The following is a 22,863-nucleotide window of genomic DNA, read 5'->3' on the forward strand; positions in this document are numbered from 1 at the left end:
CAATAATTTAGTTACTATATGGTTCCCATATATTCCACCATTCTCCGGTAATCATAATCAAAAATCGCAAGAATTTATTTTTCTTATAACAAGAAATTGAAAATACACAGAAAATGTCAATATTAATCAATGTTAATTTTAATTACAATTTTTTTTTCAACTAAACTGTTAATTGAATAAATCGTTGATATTTTTATCAGTTTTTCGTTATAAGAAAATTAAATTCTTAAGATTTTCTCTTATGATTACCAGAATATGGTGAAATATATTGAAACCATATAGAAATTCAAACCATTCTTAGAATATGTAGCATACTTTATGGTTTCAACATAAAAATAAATTAAACTTTTCATAAAAAATAATATCACTTATTTTATTTCTACAGAAAATTTGGTCAAAATTTTGTCAACAAAAATTTTATTTCTATAGAAATTTTTGTCAAAATTTTATTTCTATAGAAAATTTTGTCAAAATTTTATTTCTTAGAAAATTTTGTCACAATTTTATTTCTATAGAAATTTTTGTAAAAATTTTATTTCTATAGAAAATTTTGTCAAAATTTTATTTCTATAGAAAATTTTGTCAAAATTTTATTTCTATGGAAAATTTTGTCAAATTTTATTTCTGTAGAAAATTTTGTCAAATTTTATTTCTGTAGAAAATTTTGTCAAAATTTTATTTCTATAGAACATTTTGTCAAAATCTTATTTCTATAGAAAATTTTGTCAAAATTTTATTTCTATAGAAAAATTTGTCAAAATTTTATTTCTAATGTGTATTTTTAGTTTTTCGTTATAAGAAAATTAAATTCTTGCGATTTTCTCGTATGATTACCAGAATATGGTGAAATATATTGAAACCATATAGAAATTCAAACCATTCTTAGAATATGTAGCATACTTTAGGGGTTCAAGATAAAAATAAATTAAATTTTCCATAAAAAATAATATCACTTTAAATAAAATGTCTTCACTCCGTCTCTTTAAACACTTGTTAATACCGACTATCTCTCATAAACACTAGCAATTTAACCGTAATGCAGCCTTAAGTGAATACGGCTAACTATCATGGCATATCTGCTTGCCAGTCTAGTGGTTTCGGTTTTTTATTTTTTCATTCATTGTATTTTTGGAATATACTTCATGAAGCACAAAGTCAAGAGTCGTTAAAGTGTCATTAGCTTGACTGGAGAAACTTCCCAAGGAACAGTCATAAAAAATGAATGTTAAAAGCATGCAAGAACCAAAGAAGAAAACACGCAAACTGCCAAGGATGACAAAAACAACAAAAGCAATAGTAAAACTAACAAAAGCGACTATTGTGAATTGTTGTATTTCAATGTTTAGTAAAATCGCAAAAAAAAAATCAATTTTTTTCAAAAAACAAGTCTCAAAAAAGCCACTAAGCCTGTCAATTGATAGAACGAAAGAAAAAACACAGCCATTGAAAACATACTCCAAGTATCAAAGCCAATGTAGCAAAAGGCATTTGAAGCAAATAAGATGATTCCAAAACAAAATGCTGGCAATGAAAGAACTTGATAGCAACTAAAAAAAACACAGAAGAAGTGCATTTGTGACCATCCAAAGAAGAAGTTAAGCTAACAACGCCTGGGCCAACCGCAGCATCAGACATAAACATAAGTTTAGCAATTTGAAAAGACAACCCCAGATATAGACTCACTCAACCACGCTTGCACCCACACTTACGCCTATTTTCGCAGACATTTTTCTAGGACCATGGCAACATAAACCATTTCTTTATTTTTCGATTCTTTTCACAATGCGAAAAAAATAGAAAACATCAGCAAACGAGAAAGAATACCTCTTAAGCTTGTTAAATGATGTGGAAAGAAATTAAAATTGAGACAAACATAAAGCACCTTGGAGGAGTCTTGACATTACCGGGGTTTCCCACAATATACAACCACATTAAATCTATGGTAATATTTTCCATTGAAACCAGATATGCTTAATATCCTGCAAAAAGAATATTTAGACAGGAATTTGGCAAAAGTCATCTTTAAAAACTGGGGGAAATGGATTTACATTGGCAAATATGACAGGCTATAGCGTAGCTGATTAAAAACTCGTTTGGATCATATCGGTAACAAATAAATGAGTTTACATGTAATTGTAAGCATTTTTTTTCTTTTATTATACAAACGTTTTCAGTGGACACAAGTACCTCCTAAAAGTATGCAACGAAATTTCAGCATATCATGTCAAATTCAAGGAATAGTTTTCAATGAAATCGAGATAAAATCCAAACTGAAACTACTCACAGGACTGATATACATAATTGCTTATAATTTTCTTTATTAGAAGTGTGCACCTTGTTTTGAAATAAATGTGCCACCTTTAATAATGAGTGACACTTTTTGTGGCATCTTTTTTTAATTTTCGACCTAAACTCTGTACAGGCCGCAATCTCACCAATTATGATGGAGACCGAATACTTAAACTCTCGAAGTCCCAGTTGTATGAGCTAAAACCGTATTTCCAGTAGTTGTTCGGCAACAGACCAAAATCTCAGCAGTGGACATGCACATAAATGTTTCATTGGTTGAATAGAAAACCGGCAACTCTAACGAATTAGAATTATTAGAAATCCTAAACTCGTATTCGTATGCAACGCCAAGTTTTAATGTTTTTGTCGTGTAACTTCATTTTATTTCTTGATCTCGTCTGTATTATGCAAATAAACTCCAATATTTAAAATGAAAATGAACCTCAATTTCCTTTTTGCATTTGCGCTTCATTTTCATTATTTCTAAAGAAAAATATTTTTCCAAATTTTTTTTAATTTTATTTTTATAGCAAATTTTGTTAAAATTTTATTTCTATGAAAAATTTTGTCAAAATTTTATTTCTATAAAAATTTTATCAACATTTTATTCCCATAGAAAATGCAGTCAATTTTTTTTCTATAAAAAATTTTGTCAATTTTGTTTCTATAGAAAATTTTGTCAAAATTTTATTTCTATAGAAAATTTTGTCAAAAAAATTTTTTTTGTCAAAATTTTATTTCCATAGAGAATCTTGTAAAATTTTTATTTCTATAGAAAATTTTGTCAAAATTTTATTTCTGTAGAAAATTATGTCAATTTTTTTTATATAAAATTTTTCAAAATTTTTTTCTATAGAAAATTTTGTCAAAAGTTTTATTTCTATAGAAAATTTTGTCAAAATTTTATTTTTATATAAAAAATTTTTTAAACAATTTTTTTTTTGGTCCAAAATTTATTTCTATAGAAAATTTTGTAGAAAATTTATTTCTACAGAAAATTTTGTCAAAATTTTTTTTTATAGAAAATTTTGCCAAAAATTTATTTCTACAGAAAATTTTATCAAAATTTTATTTCTATAGAAAATTTGGTCAAAATTTTACTTCGATAGAAAATTTTGTCAAAACTTTATTTCTATAGAAAATTTTGCCAATTTTTTTTTATAGAAAATTTTGTCAAAATCTTATTCCTGTGGAAAATTTTGTCAAAATTTTTATTCTATAGAAAATTTTGTCAAAATTTTATTTTTATAGAAAATTTTGTCAAAATTTTATTTTGATAGAAAATTTTGTCAAAATTTTATTTCTATAGAAAATTTTGTCAAAATTGTATTTTGATATAAAAAATTTTGTCAACAATTTAGTTCTATAGAAAAGTTGGTCAAAATTTATTTCTATAGAAAATTTTGTTAAAGTTTTTTTCTAAAGAAAATTTTGTCAAAATTTTTTCTATAGAAAATTTTGTCAAAAATTTATTTCTACAGAAAATTTTATCAAAATTTTATTTCTATAGAAAATTTGGTCAAAATTTGATTTCGATAGAAAATTTTGTCAAAACTTTATTTCTATAGAAAATTTTATTTTTATAGAAAATTTTGTCAAAATTTTATTTTTATAGCAAATTTTGTCAAAATTTTATTTTTATAGAAAATTTTGTCAAAATTTTATTTTTATAGAAAAATTTGTCAAAATTTTATTTTTATAGAAAATTTTGTCAAAATTGTATTTTGATATAAAAAATTTTGTCAAAAATTTATTTCTATAGAAAACTTTGTCAAAAATTTATTTCTACAGAAGATTTTGTCAAAATTTTATTTCTATGGAAAATTTTGTCAAAAATGTATTTCTACAGAAAATTTTATCAAAATTTTACTTCGATAGAAAATTTTGTCAAAATTTTATTTCTATAGAAAATTTTGTCAAAATTTTATTTCTATAGAAAATTTTGTCAAAATTTTATTTCTATAGAAAATTTTGTCAAAATTTTATTTCTGTGGAAAATTTTGTCAAAATTGTATTTCTATGGGAAATTTTGTCAAATTTATATAGAAAATTTTGTCAATATTTTATTTCTATAAAAATTTTTGTCAAAATTTTATTTCTATAGAAATTTTTGTCAAAATTTTATTTCTATAGAAAATTTTGTCAAATTGTTTTTTATACAAAATTTTTCAAAATTTTTTTCTATAGAAAAGTTTGTCAAAATTTTATTTCTATAGAAAGTCAAAATTTTATTTTTATATAAAAAATTTTTTCAACAATTTAGTTCTATAGGAAATTTGGTAAAAAATTTATTTCTATAAAAAATGTTGTCAGAAATTTATTTCTACAGATCATTTTGTCAAAATTTTATTTCTATGGAAAATTTTTGTCAAAAATGTATTTTTACAGAAAATTTCATCAAAATTTTATTTCTATAGAAAATTTCATCAAAATTTTATTTCTATAGAAAATTTTACCAATTTTTTTTTTTTTAGAAAATTTTGTCAAAGTTTATTTCTATACAAAATTTGGTCAAAATTTTATTTCTATGGAAAATTTTATCAAAATTTTATTTCTACAGAAAATTTTATCAAAATTTTATTTCTATAAAAAATTTTGCCAAAATTTTATTTCTCTAAAAAATTTTGCCAAAATTTTATTTCTATAAAAAATTTTGCCAAAATTTTATTTCTATAAAAAATTTTGCCAAAAAAAACGACAACAATGCTTAAAGAACAAAACCAACAATAACAAAACAAAACAAATGGAAAAAGAAGAGGAGGCACGCTCAAAATAAACCCAGCCATGTGAATTCAAATCGATGATTTGACAGTGGCATAGGAAAAGAGATATGTTTGTTTCGAATTCATTTGGCATAAGCCGGCTATCAATGTAAAACCTTTTTTCGGAGGGTTCAAGTGTGGTTTTTGTTGGGTTTAATAAACTGCCTGAATTTATTCTGATAATTGGTTGATAGTTTTGCTGCAAGTAGAGGATGCTGATGAGGAATGTGGTAATTCCGAAACGTGCGTCCATCCAACCATCTTGCAGTCTATAGGGCTTTGCCCAAATAAATTTGACAAACATTCTTTTTCTTTTCCTCTGTTGGTTAAGCTACTCTTGTAGTTTAGTCAATGTATGGTTTTAAGCTGAAATAAAAAAACGACAACAAATTTTATTTCTATAGAAAATGTTGTCAAAAATTTATTTCTACAGAAATTTTTATCAAAATTTTATTTCTATAAAAAATTTTGTAAAAATTTTATTTCTATAAAAAATTTTGTAAAAATTTTATTTCTATAAAAAATTTTGTCAAAATTTTATTTCTCTAGAAAATTTTGTCAAAATTTTGTTTCTATAGAACATATTGTCAAAATTTTATTTCTATGGAAAATTTTGTCAAAACTTTATTTCTATAGAAAATTTGTAAATCCAGCAAAACACCTAGAATTCTACCAATCTACCAAACAGTAAAATATCTATCATTTTTCGTTTTAAGTGGAGCCTATTTTCTCTTTCTAGTAGCCTTGGAATACGAGGTTTAAGACTTTTTCTTATATTTGTCTAACACAGATCATGGTGGACGGCTCTTTGTTGGGTTTCAAGCTTATGTCCTATGGGCAGAGTTCAAAGTGGACTGAAGCGATGGCAACGTGATATAAGTGGACCAACTTCGGCCAGGTTTAAGACTATATCCGTTCGAGCGAATCCATTGTGGGTTAAAGCAATTCCAAAGTTATATAAAGCCGCCCTTCGTCTGGAGTTTAGAAACTTTTCTATGGACAGAGTGCAACGTGCGCTAACTCGATTGCAAAATGACACACTTTCGTCCGTATAAATCTTTCACCTATCAACGAAAACCAAAATGTGATAAAGTGATCTAAATGGCAGACTTCCGGCCAAAGTGATATAAGTTGCCTTTGGTCGATATAAGTTGTCTTTGGTAGAAAAAAAAATTGACAAAAATTTTTTCAATGTGTTTTAAAAAATATTCTATTAAAAATTTAATTGATTTAACAAATTTGTTAATTGAAACAAAAATTACAAAAATTAATAGTATCAAAGAATTTTTTAATTGGGTCAATTAATTTTTTATTTGACCTTCAATTTAATTTGTTTTATTACTGTGATTGAAGATATTTCAATAAAAAAATTGATTGAATCAATTAATTTCGTGATTGAAGACAAAAAATATTTTCTTGTCCATATATATGGAGTTCAAAATGGGCTAACGTGATTCTATAATGATATAAATGGTAGGCCTTCGACCGTGACTGAACACTTTCTGCTACAGTCAGAGTACCAAATAAGTTAACGCGATTCCAGAGTGATATCGCTTGCCGTTCTTTGGGCTCATTTTCATGTCAAATGTGGAAATTAAACCTAATTTTAGTTTATAGTTAATTTTCTTGCTTCAATTATATTCGATTGGTGCTCATTTTTATTATGAAGCATCACTCCGCAGTCGGCACCCAGATTTATTTCGGTTTTGGCCTCATTTTCCTGGGATCCATTTTCATATTGACGCTAAAGATGACTGTCATAAATTTTATAATAACACCAAAAAGTATGCAACAATTTTATGATATGTCATACTTCAAAATTATTCTTGCAATATTTTAATAATCTTGTATTTGTATTTTATATCAATAAAATGACCTCAAAAATATTAAATTTTAATAATAAATTAAAATAAAACTCACACTCTTATAAAAATATATAAATAAAAATTTTCAAGGAAGCTTTAATAAATATCACAGCTCATAGAAAATCCTTCTTAAATGATTATGTATAAGAATTTAGTTTTTCTGGAATCTCTTAAGCATTGATATATAATATTATCGTTAGCATAAATTTGTTGGTTTATTATAAAAAATCTGCTCCATTTAAAGTATATTCCATCTCGAAAGTCTATTTCTATCATTCAGTGGATTTTCTTATTCTGTATTATGCAATTTCAACAACTTTCATTGCTTGGCAAATATAAATATATACAAAAAATAAAATTCCCACAATACTCAACCACAACAGCAACACAAAAATTCCCAAGGTATCATATAACAACAGTTTTACTCAATCTCTATGTATTTTTATTTTTTGAGCATCTTCACCTGCATTGCATAGCCGCAAAATGTGTTTTTTTTTTCCTATGTTTTGGTTTGGAACACGAGCGTTTGAGCGTTGAAAGAAGCGAAAGAAACATTCAAAAAATTTATAATGCTGATGAAAACTACAATGTATAGATGCCAGTATACCACCTCTACTATTTGCCTTGTTGAGCTATGCTCAAGTGGTAAAAACATGGCAGCCATATTTTGTTACCAACATTCCTCTTAAACTCAAGAAATTTTTGTATTTGTCTTTTCTCTTCACTTGCAATTTCCGTACTGTTAAGGAGGTCTTTGTTTGGAAAAGTAGTGAAATAAATATTATTTATAATGTTGAAGGTAGCAATAATAATTTTAAAAAAATAAGTGAGGGAAGACTAGAGTCGAGTGGAAAGCACTGCATGTTAACCTTAAACAAATAACTGTGGGCGTAGCACATATTAAAACTTTTTTGTGTTTAAAATGTTTCCTTACAACTTATGGTATATGTCCTGTCCAAATCCGTTTAAAAATTTAACAAAAGCGGCTATAGAAAAAACTCACTGTAATAAATAGAATTTCAACATAAGTCTTAAGTAAACTTTTAAACATAATATATTTTATTTAAAGCAAGATTTATATGAAACATATGTGCAACCCATTTAAAATATTAGTATAATATTATTTATCTTTAAATTTTTACTTAAATAAAAGCACTTGTGTGTGTGTGTGTGTTTTGTCTGAAATAGAAGAGAAATTTCAAAACACTTTACCATACCTGAAAAAGAATAAAAGCAGTGAATAACAACCTTTGTTATATCATCCATACAACTGCAGATCTAATCTATAAAAATCTCTATTAAATACTGGAAAATCCTTACTAATTGGCAACACTCAATATTTGATATACAAATATGTGTTCGCAAAATCTCCAATCATAGTTGAATGTAAGTCTCTTTCAATACAAGTGTGAGAATATGTCAAGGGTGGATTTGCTAAGGCCATAAGGGTAGGAGGCCAAAAATAAAAAAAAATAATAAATCTCTCAAATATTTTTCAATTGCAGAATTTTACCTCAATCAATACCAAACATACACCCAGAAAAAACTGAACCCACTATGAAAGAAAAATATAGGTTAGGTTAGGTTAGGTGGCAGCCCGAAGTATCAGGCTCACTTAGACTATTCAGTCCATTGTGATACCACGTTAGGTTAGGTTAGGTTATGTGGCAGCCCGATGTATCAGACTCACTTAGACTATTCAGTCCATTGTGATACCACAGTGGTGAACTTCTCTCTTATCACTGAGTGCTGCCCGATTCCATGTTAAGCTCAATGACAAGAGACCTCATTTTTATAGCCGAGTCCGAACGGCGTTCCACCTTGCAGTGAAACCACTTAGAGAAGCTTTGAAACCCTCAGAATTGTCACCAGCATTACTGAGGTGGGATAATCCACCACTGAAAGACTTTTTGTGTTCGGTCGAAGCAGGAATCGAACCCACGACCTTGTGTAAGAAAAATATAGATTTATATTACAAAATTTTAACTGAAATATTTTAGTAATTCCAACATGATACAAATAAGTTAATAATTTTTGTCAAATCGAAGAAAATTTATTAAAAAAAAATATTTTTTTCTGTCGTATTTTGGTAGCAAAAATTGGAATTAAAAATTGTTAAAATGTTTTCAGCACTATATGAAGTTTTAAACGGAAACAATTTAAGCAAAACAAAATTTTCTATATAAATAAAATTTTGACAAAATTTTCTATAGAAATAAAATTTTGACAAAATTTTCTATAGAAATAAAATTTTGGTAGATACTTTTGGTGATATGGACCAATTTTTGTGTGATTGGCGATCGGCTATGTATAACTATAGACCGATATGGACCAATTTTAGCATGGCTGCTGGCGGCCATACACTAGCGCAATGTACCAAATTTCAACTGTCTCGGATGAAATTTGCTCCTCCAAAACCAAATCTCGGGATCGGTTTATATGAGGGCTATATGTGATTATGGACTGATATGGACCACTTTTGGCGTGGTTGTTAAATGTAATATACTACCACCACGTACAAAATTTCAACCAGATCTTATGAATTTTGCTTCTCCAAAAGGCACTGGAGGTCAAATCTGGGGATCGGTTTATATGGGTGCCATATATAATTATGGATTGATATGAACCAATTCCTGCATGGTTGTTGGATACCATATACTAACATCACGTACCAAATTTCAACCGAATCGGATGAATTTTTCTCTTCCAAGGGGCTCCGGAGGAGGCTTCGGAGGTATATATAATTATGGACCGATATTGACCAATTTTTGCATGGTTGTTAGAGACCATATACTAACGCCACGTACCAAATTTCAACCGGATCGGATGAATTTTGCTCCCCTAAAAGGCTCCGGAGGTCAAATCTGGTAATCGGATAATATGGGGGCTATATATAATTATGGATTGATATAGACCAATTTTGGCATGGTTGTTAGAGACCATATACCAACACCACGTACCAAATTTCAACCAGATCGGATGAATTTTGCTCCTCCAAGGGGCTCCGGAAGTCAAATCTGGGAATCGGTTTATATGGGGGCTATATATAATTATGGATTGATATGGACCAATTTTTGCATGGTTTTTAGAGACAATATACTAACACCATGTTCCAAATTTCAACCGGATCGGCTCCGGTTGAAATTTCTCTTAGAGGCTCTGCAAGCCAAATCTGTGGATCAGTTTATATGGGGGTTATATATAATTATGGACCGATATGGACCAATTCTGGCACGGTTGTTAGATACCATATACTAACACCATGTTCCAAATTTCAACCGGATCGGATGAAATTTGCAAGCCAAATCTGGGGATCGGTTTATATGGGGGCTATATATAATTATGGGCCGATGTGGACCAATTTTTGTATGGTTATTAGAGACCATATACAAAATTACAGGCAGATCGGATGAAATATGCTTCTCTTATGGGCTCCGCAAGCCAAATCTGGGGGTCCGTTTATATGGGGGCTATACGTAAAAGTGAACCGATATGGTCTATTTGCAACTACTTGTGCTAAGTTTCAAGTCGATAGCTTATTTCGTTCGGAAGTTAGCGTGATTTCGACAGACGGACGGACGGACGGTGGGACATGCTTAGATCGACTCAGAATTTCACCACGACCCAGAATATATATACTTTATGGGGTCTTAGAGCAATATTTCGATGTGTTACAAACGGAATGACAAAGTTAATATACCCTCCATCCTATGATGGAGGGTATAAAAATTAACCTAAAATAAAGAAAAAATCTTAGACGCCAGATCATTCCCATTTTAACCACGCTGTAGCTCATTCGTACTATTTTTGAGAAGTGTACGAAAAACTTCATCTGTTTTAGTTAGAATTGAACTATTCATGAAATTTTTGAGACATACTTGGAATAAAGAAAATTTCTTACAAAATTTTTAAAATAAACTAAAACAAAATAAAATTTTAGTTCATTTTACCATCAGTTTTACAATAGACTTTGTTCTGTTTAATTAAGCAAACAATAATAAAATTAATATTTTTTACATTTTGCAAAATTTAACTAGTTACAACTAATTTTCATGTACTAAAATAAAGTTAAATAGGCTATACAAAATGTCTTTGTCTTTTTTTCTGGCGGTACTTTATGGGGCCTCCGAAAAATATTTCTATTCGTTATAAATACAATGACAAAACTTGTAAATTTTATTAAGAGATAATAAAACTCTATCAAGTATTTTTGAGTTTCACAATATCACCTCAATCAAAATTTTAAGTATTTTATGGGGTCTCCGACCACCATTTCTATGTGTTACAAACACAATGACATACTTAGTATACCCTCTCTCGTAAAAAATATTACCTCTGATGCTTAAATAAACGGGATGTGTTCCAATTATAATCTCCAACCATCCAATTTTCGTTTAAATTAAAGGCCCCTTATCCCTACAGTCTCCTATTAACATTGCTGTACATACCAAAGCTAACAGATACATATGTACAGATAAGAGAAGAATTTCTGTTGATGTAAATGTTGTTGTTGTTGCATTACATTCACACAAGTGGACCAAAATCTACAAATCCCTTTGTTAGATTTCTGTTTTTATTTTGTTATTTTTTTTTTTTTGCACATACAATGTGGTTAGATTGGTTGTAAAGGGTGATTCTTTTGAGGTTAGGATTTTCATGCATTAGTATTTGACAGATCACGTGGGATTTCAGACATGGTGTCAAAGAGAAAGATGCTCAGTATGCTTTGACATTTCATCATGAATAGACTTACTAACGAGCCACAACGTCGAATTTTCAGTGAATGGGCCCTAGAAAAGTTGGCAGAAAATCCGCTTTTTTATCGACAAATTTTGTTCAGCGATGAGGCTCATTTCTGGTTGAATGGCTACGTAAATAAGCAAAATTGCCGCATTTGGAGTGAAGAGCAACCAGAAGCCGTTCAAGAACTGCCCATGCATCCCGAAAAATGCAATGTTTGGTGTGGTTTGTACGCTGGTGGAATCATTGGACCGTATTTTTTCAAAGATGCTGTTGGACGCAACGTTACGGTGAATGGCGATCGCTATCGTTCGATGCTAACAAACTTTTTGTTGCCAAAAATGGAAGAACTGAACTTGGTTGACATGTGGTTTCAACAAGATGGCGCTACATGCCACACAGCTCGCGATTCTATGGCCATTTTGAGGGAAAACTTCGGAGAACAATTCATCTCAAGAAATGGACCGGTAAGTTGGCCACCAAGATCATGCGATTTGACGCCTTTAGACTATTTTTTGTGGGGCTACGTCAAGTCTAAAGTCTACAGAAATAAGCCAGCAACTATTCCAGCTTTGGAAGACAACATTTCCGAAGAAATTCGGGCTATTCCGGCCGAAATGCTCGAAAAAGTTGCCCAAAATTGGACTTTCCGAATGGACCACCTAAGACGCAGCCGCGGTCAACATTTAAATGAAATTATCTTCAAAAAGTAAATGTCATGGACCAATCTAACGTTTCAAATAAAGAACCGATGAGATTTTGCAAATTTTATGCGTTTTTTTTTTAAAAAAAGTTATCAAGCTCTTAACAAATCACCCTTTAGTTGTTGTTGGTATGGTGTTTTACTTTTGTTTCTGGTTGTTATTTCTATTAATGCCGTAACAATCAAAGCTAATAATTCCATACTCTGGACCGAATCGAGTGATAGATAGACATTGAGAAGAGATAGTACTCTTAAGCTCTTAAGAGATAGAGCATAAAATGACAAAGAGCAAGAATATGAGGGATTTAAATATGTGTGAGACATTCCTTGGAAAATACGATTTGGCTGAACAAATATGGTTTCACAATATAACTAAATTCTGGATTCATGCTCACAAGGGTTTAATTAAACTCCATAATCAGAAAAAGCGGCAATTATCGTACTGCCAAATTTCTGATGCCTAAAAATTATTTATTTTATTTTTAAATTAATGAAAGGGTGAAACCTAGAACCTAACTAGGTAGCTACTACCTATAGTAGCTACTGGTTCTATTACATTTTGATTTGATATGAATTCTTAGTTAAATTTTTGTGGTTTAAATTTAGTTTTTTTTTTTGTTCATTTAATTTTCTTAGCCTCCCTATATATACTCGCATGTACAATAAGTTATACATTTGGAAACTTTTTCAAATCCCCAAAAATTCCCTTACTTGAAATAGTGAAATGCATTCCTTTTGTATTTTGGTATTTTTATTTTTGTTTTATTCTTTGCTGATGAATGAAATAAAAATTACAGACAGTTGATAGACAGTTCGAGTCGCCTTGAATAAACGACTGAACTAATGTCCTTAGGGACGGGTATGCCTGTAAACTGGGCACAAAAACTCCTATGCAAAACATAGAATGCTCACAGTCAGACATGATTTCATGTGCCTAGAGGAATAACACTGTGAGAATTTATATTAAAAAATGTATTTGAAATATACGACAAATAAAAAAATACATAAAAAATAAAACATAATAATAAAACAATATTACTTTTATACACAATATCTACGATTGAGAGAAAAGGAAAAAGTTGCACGGATCAGAAAATATTTAGCCCTAAAAAAATCTGCAAATTAAATTGGATGAATACTTAAAAAAAAAAATACTGCAATTCTTTATAACGAAGAGTGAATAGATATAGAACCGGACAAACCTATGCAGTAGATCGTAAAGATGTAAAGAAGGGAGGGGGCGAGGTTTCAGTCAATTGGTACACACAAAATTTTTATACCCTCCACCATAGGATGGGGGGTATACATATTAACTTTGTCATTCCGTTTGCAACACATCGAAATATTGCTCTAAGACCCCTAAAAGTATATATATTCTGGATCGTGGTGAAATTCTGAGTCGATCTAAGCAAGTCCGTCCGTCTGTTGAAATCACGCTAACATCCGAACGAAACAAGCTATCGACTTGAAACTTGGCACAAGTAGTTGTTATTGATGTAGGTCGGATGGTAGTGCAAATGGGCCATATCGGTCCACTTTTACGTATAGCCCCCATATAAACGGACCCCCAGATTTGGCTTGCGAATCCTCTAAGAGAAGCAAATTTATTCCTATCCTGCTGAGTACATGGTGTTAGTATATGGTCTCTATCAACCATGCAAAAATTGGTCCACATCGGTTCATAATTATATATAGCCCCCATATAAACCGATCCTCAGATTTGGCTTGCGGAACCTCTAAGAGAAGCAAATTTCATCCGATTCGCTTGAAATTTGGTACGTGGTGTTAGTATATGGTTTAAAACAACCGTGCAAAAATTGGTCTATATCGGTCCATAATTATATCTAGCCCTCAAATAAACCGATCCCCAGATTTGAACTCCGGAGCATTTTGGAAGAGCAAATTTCATCCGATCCGGTTGAAATTTGGTACGTAGTGTTAGTATATGGTATCTAACAGCCATGCAAAAATTGGTCCACATCGGTCCATAATTATATATAGCCCCCATATAAACCGATCCCCAGATTTGGCTTGCGGAGCCTCTAACAGAAGCAAATTTCATCCGATTCGCTTGAAATTTGGTATGTGGTGTTAGTATATGCTCTATAACAACCAAGCAAAAAATTGGTCCATATAGCTCCACAAAAACCGATGCCCAGATTTAGCTTGCGAATTCTCTAAGAGAAGCTAATTTCATCCGATCCGGCTGAAATTTGGTACATGGTGTAAGTATATGGTCTCTACCAACCATGCAAAAATTGGTCCACATCGGTCCATAATTATATATAGCCCCCATATAAACCGATCCCCAGATTTGGCTTGCGGAGCCTCTAACAGAAGCAAATTTCATCCGATCCAGTTGAGATTTGGTGTGTGGTGTCAGTATATGGTCTATAACAACCATGCTAAAATTGGTCCATATCGGTCCATAATTATATCTAGCCCCCAAATAAACCGATCCCCAGATTTGAACTCCGGAGCATTTTGGAAGAGCAAATTTCATCCGATCCGGTTGAAATTTGGTACGTAGTGTTAGTATATGGTATCTAACAGCCATGCAAAAATTGGTCCACATCGGTCAATAATTATATATAGCCCCCATATAAACCGATCCCCAGATTTGGCTTGCGGAGCCTCTAACAGAAGCAAATTTCATCCGATTCGCTTGAAATTTGGTATGTGGTGTTAGTATATGCTCTATAACAACCAAGCAAAAAATTGGTCCATATAGCTCCATAAAAACCGATGCCCAGATTTGGCTTGCGAATCCTCTAAGAGAAGCTAATTTCATCCGATCCGGCTGAAATTTGGTACATGGTGTAAGTATATGGTCTCTACCAACCATGCAAAAATTGGTCCACATCGGTCCATAATTATATATAGCCCCACATAAACCGATCCCCAGATTTGGCTTGCGGAGCCTCTTAAAGAAGCAAATTTCATCCGATTCGCTTGAAATTTGGTACGTGGTGTTAGTTTATAGTCTATAACAACCGTGCACAAATTGGTCTATATAGGTCCATAATTATATATAGCCCCCATATAAACCGAGCCTCTAAGAGAAGAAAAATTCATCCGATCCAGTTGATATTTGGGACATTGCGCTGCTATATGGCCGCTTACAGCCATGCAAAAATTGTTTCATATCGATCTAAAGTTATATATAGCCAATGGCCAATCAAACAAAAATTGGTCCATATGGCCAAATAATCTACCAAAATTTTATATAGAAAAATTTGTCAAAATTTTACTTCTTTGGAAAATTTTATCAAAATTTTATTTCTATAGATAATTTTGTCAAAATTTTATTGCTATAGAAAATTTTGTCAAAATTTTATTTCTATAGAAAATTTTGTTAAAATTTTATTTCTATAGAAAATTTTGTTTCTACAGAAAATTTTGTGAACATTTTATTTGTAAAGAGAATTTGTCAAAATTTTATTCCTATAGGAAATTTTTTGAACATTTTATTTCCATAGAAAATGTTCTAAAAATATTATTTCTATAAAAATTTTGTCAACGTTTAATTTCTATAGAACATTTTGTCAAAATTTTATTTCTATAGAAAATTTTGTCAAAACTTTATTTCTACTGAAAATTTCGTCAAAATTTTATTTCTTTAGAAAATTATGTCAACATTTTATTTCTATAGAAAATTTTGTTAAAATTTTATTTCTACAGAAAATTTTGTCAAAATATTTTTTCTATAAAAAATTTAGTTAAAATTTTATTTCTACAGAAAATTATATCAACATTTTATTTCTATAGAAAATTTTGTCGAACTGAATTATATACGTCTCAAATCGGCCTTTTATTGTTTAATATATCCCTCGTATGGACTAACTTACAATTTAGAAGACGGTGTTAAGGATTTTTTAAGATACCTTGCCATCGACAAGTATTAGCGCAGCCCAAGTAATTCGATTGTGGATAACAGTCTTTAGTAGAAGTTTCTACGCAATCCATGATGCAGGGTACTGTACATAAGTTTCGGCCTGGCCGTAATATATTCACAATAGCCTCCTAGAAGTCTGCTAAACATAAATTAGTTGCCGTTTCTCTTACTCTCTGCTAATGACATATTTACTTATCCAACAAAAACGTTTCTTTGAGTGTATTTAAAGTATACAATCTCATGCAGTAGAATTCCACTAAACGAATGTCACAGTCTCACTCACATTTAAGATAAACATACACACTCACCCACACCCACACCCCCACTGAGAGAGACAGACAAATATTTTAACAGATGAATTGTATTGAATTGTATAAAGGACATTGAATAAATGAAATGCATGAGGGAGAAGATCGACTGCATACATGAATGAGTAAAGGGCTAACAAATGAATAACATAGGCTGATTGAACGACGGTTTGGAAGGGGGCGGGAGAGTGTGCTGCAGTGATGGCCAAATTGTAGATAAGTTAAATTTGCTCTCTGAAGGAGTGAACACTATTTGGCCGTTATCAATGTAAATCGAAGCAGATATCAATGCAGTAGATTCGTTTAAATTGCAAATGAAGCCATAGAGAAAATTTAAAGGATTTTCTTGGACAGGCTTTAAAAATGAAAATTAAAGAAATTGCGCAAAGTTAAAGGCAAAATTTTATATACTCCAAGTAACCATCAATGCTTAAAATGCCGTCTTTACATACAAAGGGTAATGGGGTTATTCCCAGTTTCGATCGGACACCATAATTGTTTCCAGCGGCGGATTATCGCCCCTCAGTAATGCTGGTGACATCTATGAGTATTTCAAACTTTTGTAAGTGGTTTCACTGTAATAAGGAGTACCGTTCGGTTTCGGTCAATAAAGGAGGTCGCTAACCATTAAGCTGGATACAGAAAGATAAACACGTGTGTTATTACTATGTAAGTCTGCAATAATGGACTATACCTAAACTTTTGTAGTGCGTCGCCCAGGATAATATTTGCACATGGGTCAAAGTTATTTTAATAACCGACCATGTTTCATCCGCTATACATTTGAAAATTGAAAATCACTTTTAACAGTGAAAGAACATATGTATGCATGAAAAATTAAAAAGCAAAAGAAATCTATTTATTTTCTATGTATGGAAATTGCAACATCACAAAAAGCAGCCACATCAAAAACCATACAAAAATAGCAATGCAAATCAAAATAAACATTTCTCAGTCCACAAATTTTGTTTGTTTTTTCTTTTTTTAATTTTTATAAAATATTTGCATTTTGTTCATTCATTAGTTTTTGTATGCGCAATTTTTGCCAGACGCTTTGCATTTTTGGTTGGTCAGCAAACAAATCCATACGTACAAGAATATGAGAAATATTTTTTTATCCTGTTTATCTGACTAAACCAGTGATATTTGGTTATGATTGATTAAATATATATAGATGAAAATATTAGAGTGGGTCGAAAATACGACATAAATAAATAAAAATAAAATGACTTTAAAACAAACTAGGCATTTAGTCTAGGATATACATTGTGTTTAGTTTAATGAAACAGGACCTGCTTGTTATATACGAGTCTGAATGTGTATTCACCTTACGGTGAAAATACTTAGAGAATCTTTGAAACGCTCAGAAATGTCATCGTTATTACTTTGGGGGGATACTCCACCAGTGAAAACTTTTTGAAGCAGGGATTTAAGCCACTCTTAGTATGCAAGGAGAGCTGGCTACAACGGTTGCCACTAGTGCCAAAAATAATCTATCTATGGAAACTTTTGTCAAAATTTCATTTTTATGGAAAATTTTGTCAAAATTTTATTTTTATAGAAAATTTTGTCAAAATTTTATTTCTATAGAAAATTCTGTCAAAATTGTATTTCTATAGAAATTTCTGTAAAAATTTTATCTCTATCGAAAATTGTGTCAAAATTTTATTTCTATAGAAAATTAAGTCAAAATTTTATTTCTATAGAAATTTCTGTCAAAATGCCTATAGAAAATTTCGTATTTTTTTTATGGAAAATGTTGTCAAAATTTTATTCTTATAGAAAATTTTCTCACAATTTTATTTCAATAGAAAATTTTCTCAAAATTTTATTTCTATAGAAAATTTTGTCAAAATTTTAATCTGTAGAAAATTTTTCAAAATTTTATGTCTATAGAAAATTTTGTCAAAATTGTATTTCTATAGAAAATTTTGTCAAAATTTTATTTCTATAGAAAATTTTGTCAAAACTTTATTTCTATAAAACGTTGTAAAAATTTTATTTCTACGGAAAAATTTCTCAAAAATTTACTTCTACAGAAAATTTAGTCACAATCTTGTCAAAAATTTATCTCTATAGAAAATGTTGTCAAAATTTTATTTCTATAGAAAATTTTGTCAAAATTTTATCTCTATAGAAAATGTTGTCAAAATTTTATTTCTATAGAAAGTGTTGTCAAAATTTTATTTTTTTTAGAAAATTTTGTCAAAATTTTATTTCTATAGAAAATTTTCTTAAAATTTTATTTCTATAGAAAATTTTGTCAACATTTTATCTTTACAGAAAATTTTGTCAAAATTTTATTTTTTTAGAAAATTTTGTCAAAATTTTATCTCTATAGAAAATGTTGTCAAAATTTTATCTCTATAGGAAATGTTGTTAAAATTTTATTTCTATAGAAAGTGTTGTCAAAATTTTATCTCTATAGAAAATGTTGTCAAAATTTTATCTCTATAGGAAATGTTGTTAAAATTTTATTTCTATAGAAAGTGTTGTCAAAATTTTATCTCTATAAAAAATTTTGTCAAACTTTTATTTCTATAGAAAATTTTGTCAAAATGTTATTTCTATAGAAAATTTTGTCAAAATTTTATTTCTATAGAAAATTTTGTCAAAATTTTATTTATATAGAAAATTTTCTGAAAAATTGATTTCTACAAAAATTTTTCTGAAAAATTTATTTCTATAGAACATTTTTATTTTGCACATTTTTTACTTCTATAGAAAATGTTGTTAAAGTTTTATTTCTGTAGAAAATTTTCTCAAAGTTATATTTCTAAAGAAAATTTTGTCTAAATTTTATTTCTATAGAAAAATTTTGTTAAAATTTTATATCTATAGAAAATTTTATTTCTGTAGGATATTTTGTCAAAATTTTATTTCTATAGTAAATTTTGTATAAATTTTAGTTCTATAGAAAATTTTGTTAAAATTTTATTTCTATAGAAAATTTTGTCAAAAATTTATATATATAGAAAGATTTGTCAAAATTTTATTTCTATAGAAAATTTTCTCAAAATTTAACTTCTATAAAAAATTTTGTCAAAAATTTATTTCTATAGAAAATTTTGTTAAAATTTTATTTCTATAGAAAATTTTGTTAAAAGTTTATTTCTATAGAAAATTTTGTCAAAATTTTATGTCTATAGAAAATTTTGTTAAAAGTTTATTTCTATAGAAAATTTTGTCAAAATTTTATCTCTATAGAAAATTTTGTCAAAATTTTATCTCTATACAAAATTTTGTCAAAATTTTATCTCTATAGAAAATTTTGTCAAAATTTTATCTCTATAGAAATTTTTGTCAAAATTTTATCTCTATAGGGAATTTTGTCAATTTTTCTTTATAGGAAATTTTAGCCAAAATTTTATTTTTATAGAAAATTTTGTCAAAATATTATTTCTATAGAAAAATTTGTCAAAATTTTATTTATATAGAAAATTTTGTCAAAGTTTTATCCCTATAGAAAATTTTGTCAAAATTTTATTTTTATAGAAAATTTTTTCAAAATTTTATTTCTATACAAAATTTTCTCAAAATTTTATTTTTATAGAAAATTTTGTCAACAAAATTTTGTCTCTATAAAAAATTTTTAAAAATTTTTTCTCTATAGACAATTTTGTCAAAATTTTGTTTCTGTAGAAAATTTTGTCAAAATTTTATCTCTATAGAAAATTTTGTCAAAATTTTATTTCGATAGGAAATTTTGTCAAAAATTTATATATATAGAAAGATTTGTCAAAATTTTATTTCAATAGAAAATTTTCTCAAAATTTTACTTCCACAGAAAATTTAGTCACAATCTTACTTCTACAGAAAATTTTCTCAAAATTTAAGTTCTATAAAAAATTTTGTCAAAAATTTATTTCTATAGAAAATTTTGTTAAAATTTTATTTCTATGGAAAATTTTGTTAAAAGTTTATTTCTATAGAAAATTTTGTCAAAATTTTATCTCTATAGAAAATTTTGTCAAAATTTTATCTCTATAGAAAATTTTTGTCAAAATTTTATTTCGATAGGAAATTTTGTCAAAATTTTATCTCTTTAGCCAAAATTTTATTTTTATAGAAAATTTTGACAAAATATTAGTTCTATAGAAAATTTTGTCAAAATTTTATTTCTATAGAAAATTTTGTCAAAGTTTTATCACTATAGAAAATTTTGTCAAAATTGTATCTCTATTGAAAATTTTGTCAAAGTTTTATTTCTTTCGAAATTTTTTTTAAAATTTTATATCTACGAGTATAAAAAAAAATTGTCAAAATTTTATCTCTATAGAAAATAATGTCAAAATTTTATCTGCACAGAAAATTTTGTCAAAACTTTATTTCCGTAGAAAAATTTTTGTCAAAATTTTTACTTCTGTAGAAAACTTTCTCAATATGTTATTTCTATAGAAAATTGAAGTACTTCTTAGTTGGAGGGGAATATTTTGCAAAAAAAAAACTACAATTTTTAGTAGAATTCTACCAACTGTAGCATTCGTTCTTGCTACCCATTGTACCATGATGGCTCCCTTTAATATTTTATTATTATGTAATTTGAATATATTTCCAGCGCCCCATCTCAATAAATACCCCTAAACATGTTTTAGTTTAAATTCAAACATCATAACAAAATGCTTTAAATATTCGAGATAAATTCAATATATTTTCTATTTCTATTTGCATTAAATTTTAATCAAAATTCTTTATGGACATTTCATTATTTTAGATTCACTTTCATACACACACGCACACAAATAGCAGATATTTATGAATCTTTTTTTTTAAGTTTTGAAAATGAAATTGTATAAATCATACACAAAAAAACTGTAAATTTACTCTTCCCTTTCTCTCTTTTTCAGATACACCATCCTTTGCTATATCACGTACCCCAGGTTTCGGTTATCCTTTGCGTGAAGGCATTGAGGTTTCTTTGAAATGTGATGTTGACTCAAATCCACCCAGTACACCGAGATGGCAAAAGGATGATGGTGAACCACCGGTATGTATAAATGAATGTAATTTAAGGATATCTGATGCATGTGGTATATTGAAGCGTCATAAACATTTTAAAGTGTAGAATATTTTGTGGAAATTTAAATTTACCACAAAAATGTAGATAAACTAATGGAATCGAAATTAAAATTAAAGTCTTTGCCCAAGACAAATTCCATAAGGAATCCAAGAAAATCGAATATAGTTGGATATACCTTAATCGACATTAGAAAATATCATCGTCTTTTAACTATAAACTTGAAGTACTAAAGGTCATGGCATTACACTTTGTTAGCCACCGTGGCACAATAATCCGGCACGCCTTGCATACTAAGAATCGTCGATTAAATCCCAGTTTGGACCGAACACCTAAAAGCGGTTGCGGCGGTGGTTTAAAATTTCGTCAAATTTTTATTACTATAGAAAATTTGCTCATTAAATTAATTTTTCTATTTTATTTATGATTTTCGTTACAGGTCCCTCAAACCGGTGATGGTTTTCTCAATTTCACCTCCATTAGACGCGAACACTCCGGCTGGTATAAATGTACATCACGACATTTAAATTATCAATATTCATCGATTGGTTACTATCTAAGCGTGCGATGTAAGTATTTCAAAATAAAATTTCAATAACCAATAAAAAGCAATTTTAAATTCATAAATCTATGGGGAATAGACAACAAACAACCCTTAAAGCATGTTAAGTTTATGGTGCTGCTAGCCATCCCAAAAAATATGCAACAAAAAAATATTATCAATATTTCATTACATATGACTGCACAAATGCGTAAAATTACCTTCACGAGAAAAAACGAAAAAGATGAAATAGGCGTAGATATAAAATAACGAAGGGAGAAAATGATCTTAGAAAAAATTCGACAATATTTACATGCTTTGCTCACATGTGTTTTGTACATGTTAAGGTTTTTTCTTTTCTAAAGCTGGCGGCATTACACGTCAGCGAAGCCAATATTCAATATTTGTTAGAAGTTGGGGGATATGAAGAATCAAAGTTTATATTTGATGCTTAGAAAATAGAATATAATACTCTTCTATCTACTTTTATAAGGGGACTTTTTTGGATAATGGATATAATATTCGTTGTGTTTTGATTCGTGGTAATTTATTTTTTTTTTGTTCACGAAAAATGTGCATACTTTTAGGAACATATCATAGAGGTACAAAGCGTATCAAGTGTAACCACACATGAAATATCTACCTCAAAATGTCCTCTTAGTGTAATAAAATGTTTACAAAATCAAAATATTTTAAAATTTTAGAAATGTTGTAGAGAAGCTGTGGAAATCTGAGAAATGTCA

The 22,863-nt window shown here is 28.9% G+C and overlaps 1 protein-coding gene across 1 annotated transcript in view; it reads left to right on the plus strand.

Annotated features, from left to right (window-relative positions):
• The window catches only part of tei (irregular chiasm C-roughest protein teiresias), a 470,430-nt gene that overhangs the window by 323,043 nt on the left and 124,524 nt on the right, over positions 1 to 22,863 (plus strand). Inside the window, exons 8-9 of the mRNA XM_075311309.1 lie at positions 21,410 to 21,549; positions 22,019 to 22,148. Of these exons, the coding sequence (XP_075167424.1) occupies positions 21,410 to 21,549; positions 22,019 to 22,148 (270 nt within the window). The remainder of the gene's footprint in view (positions 1 to 21,409; positions 21,550 to 22,018; positions 22,149 to 22,863) is intronic.

This window comes from Haematobia irritans, chromosome 5 (assembly GCF_050003625.1).
Source record: "Haematobia irritans isolate KBUSLIRL chromosome 5, ASM5000362v1, whole genome shotgun sequence".
Lineage (NCBI taxonomy): Eukaryota > Metazoa > Arthropoda > Insecta > Diptera > Muscidae > Haematobia > Haematobia irritans.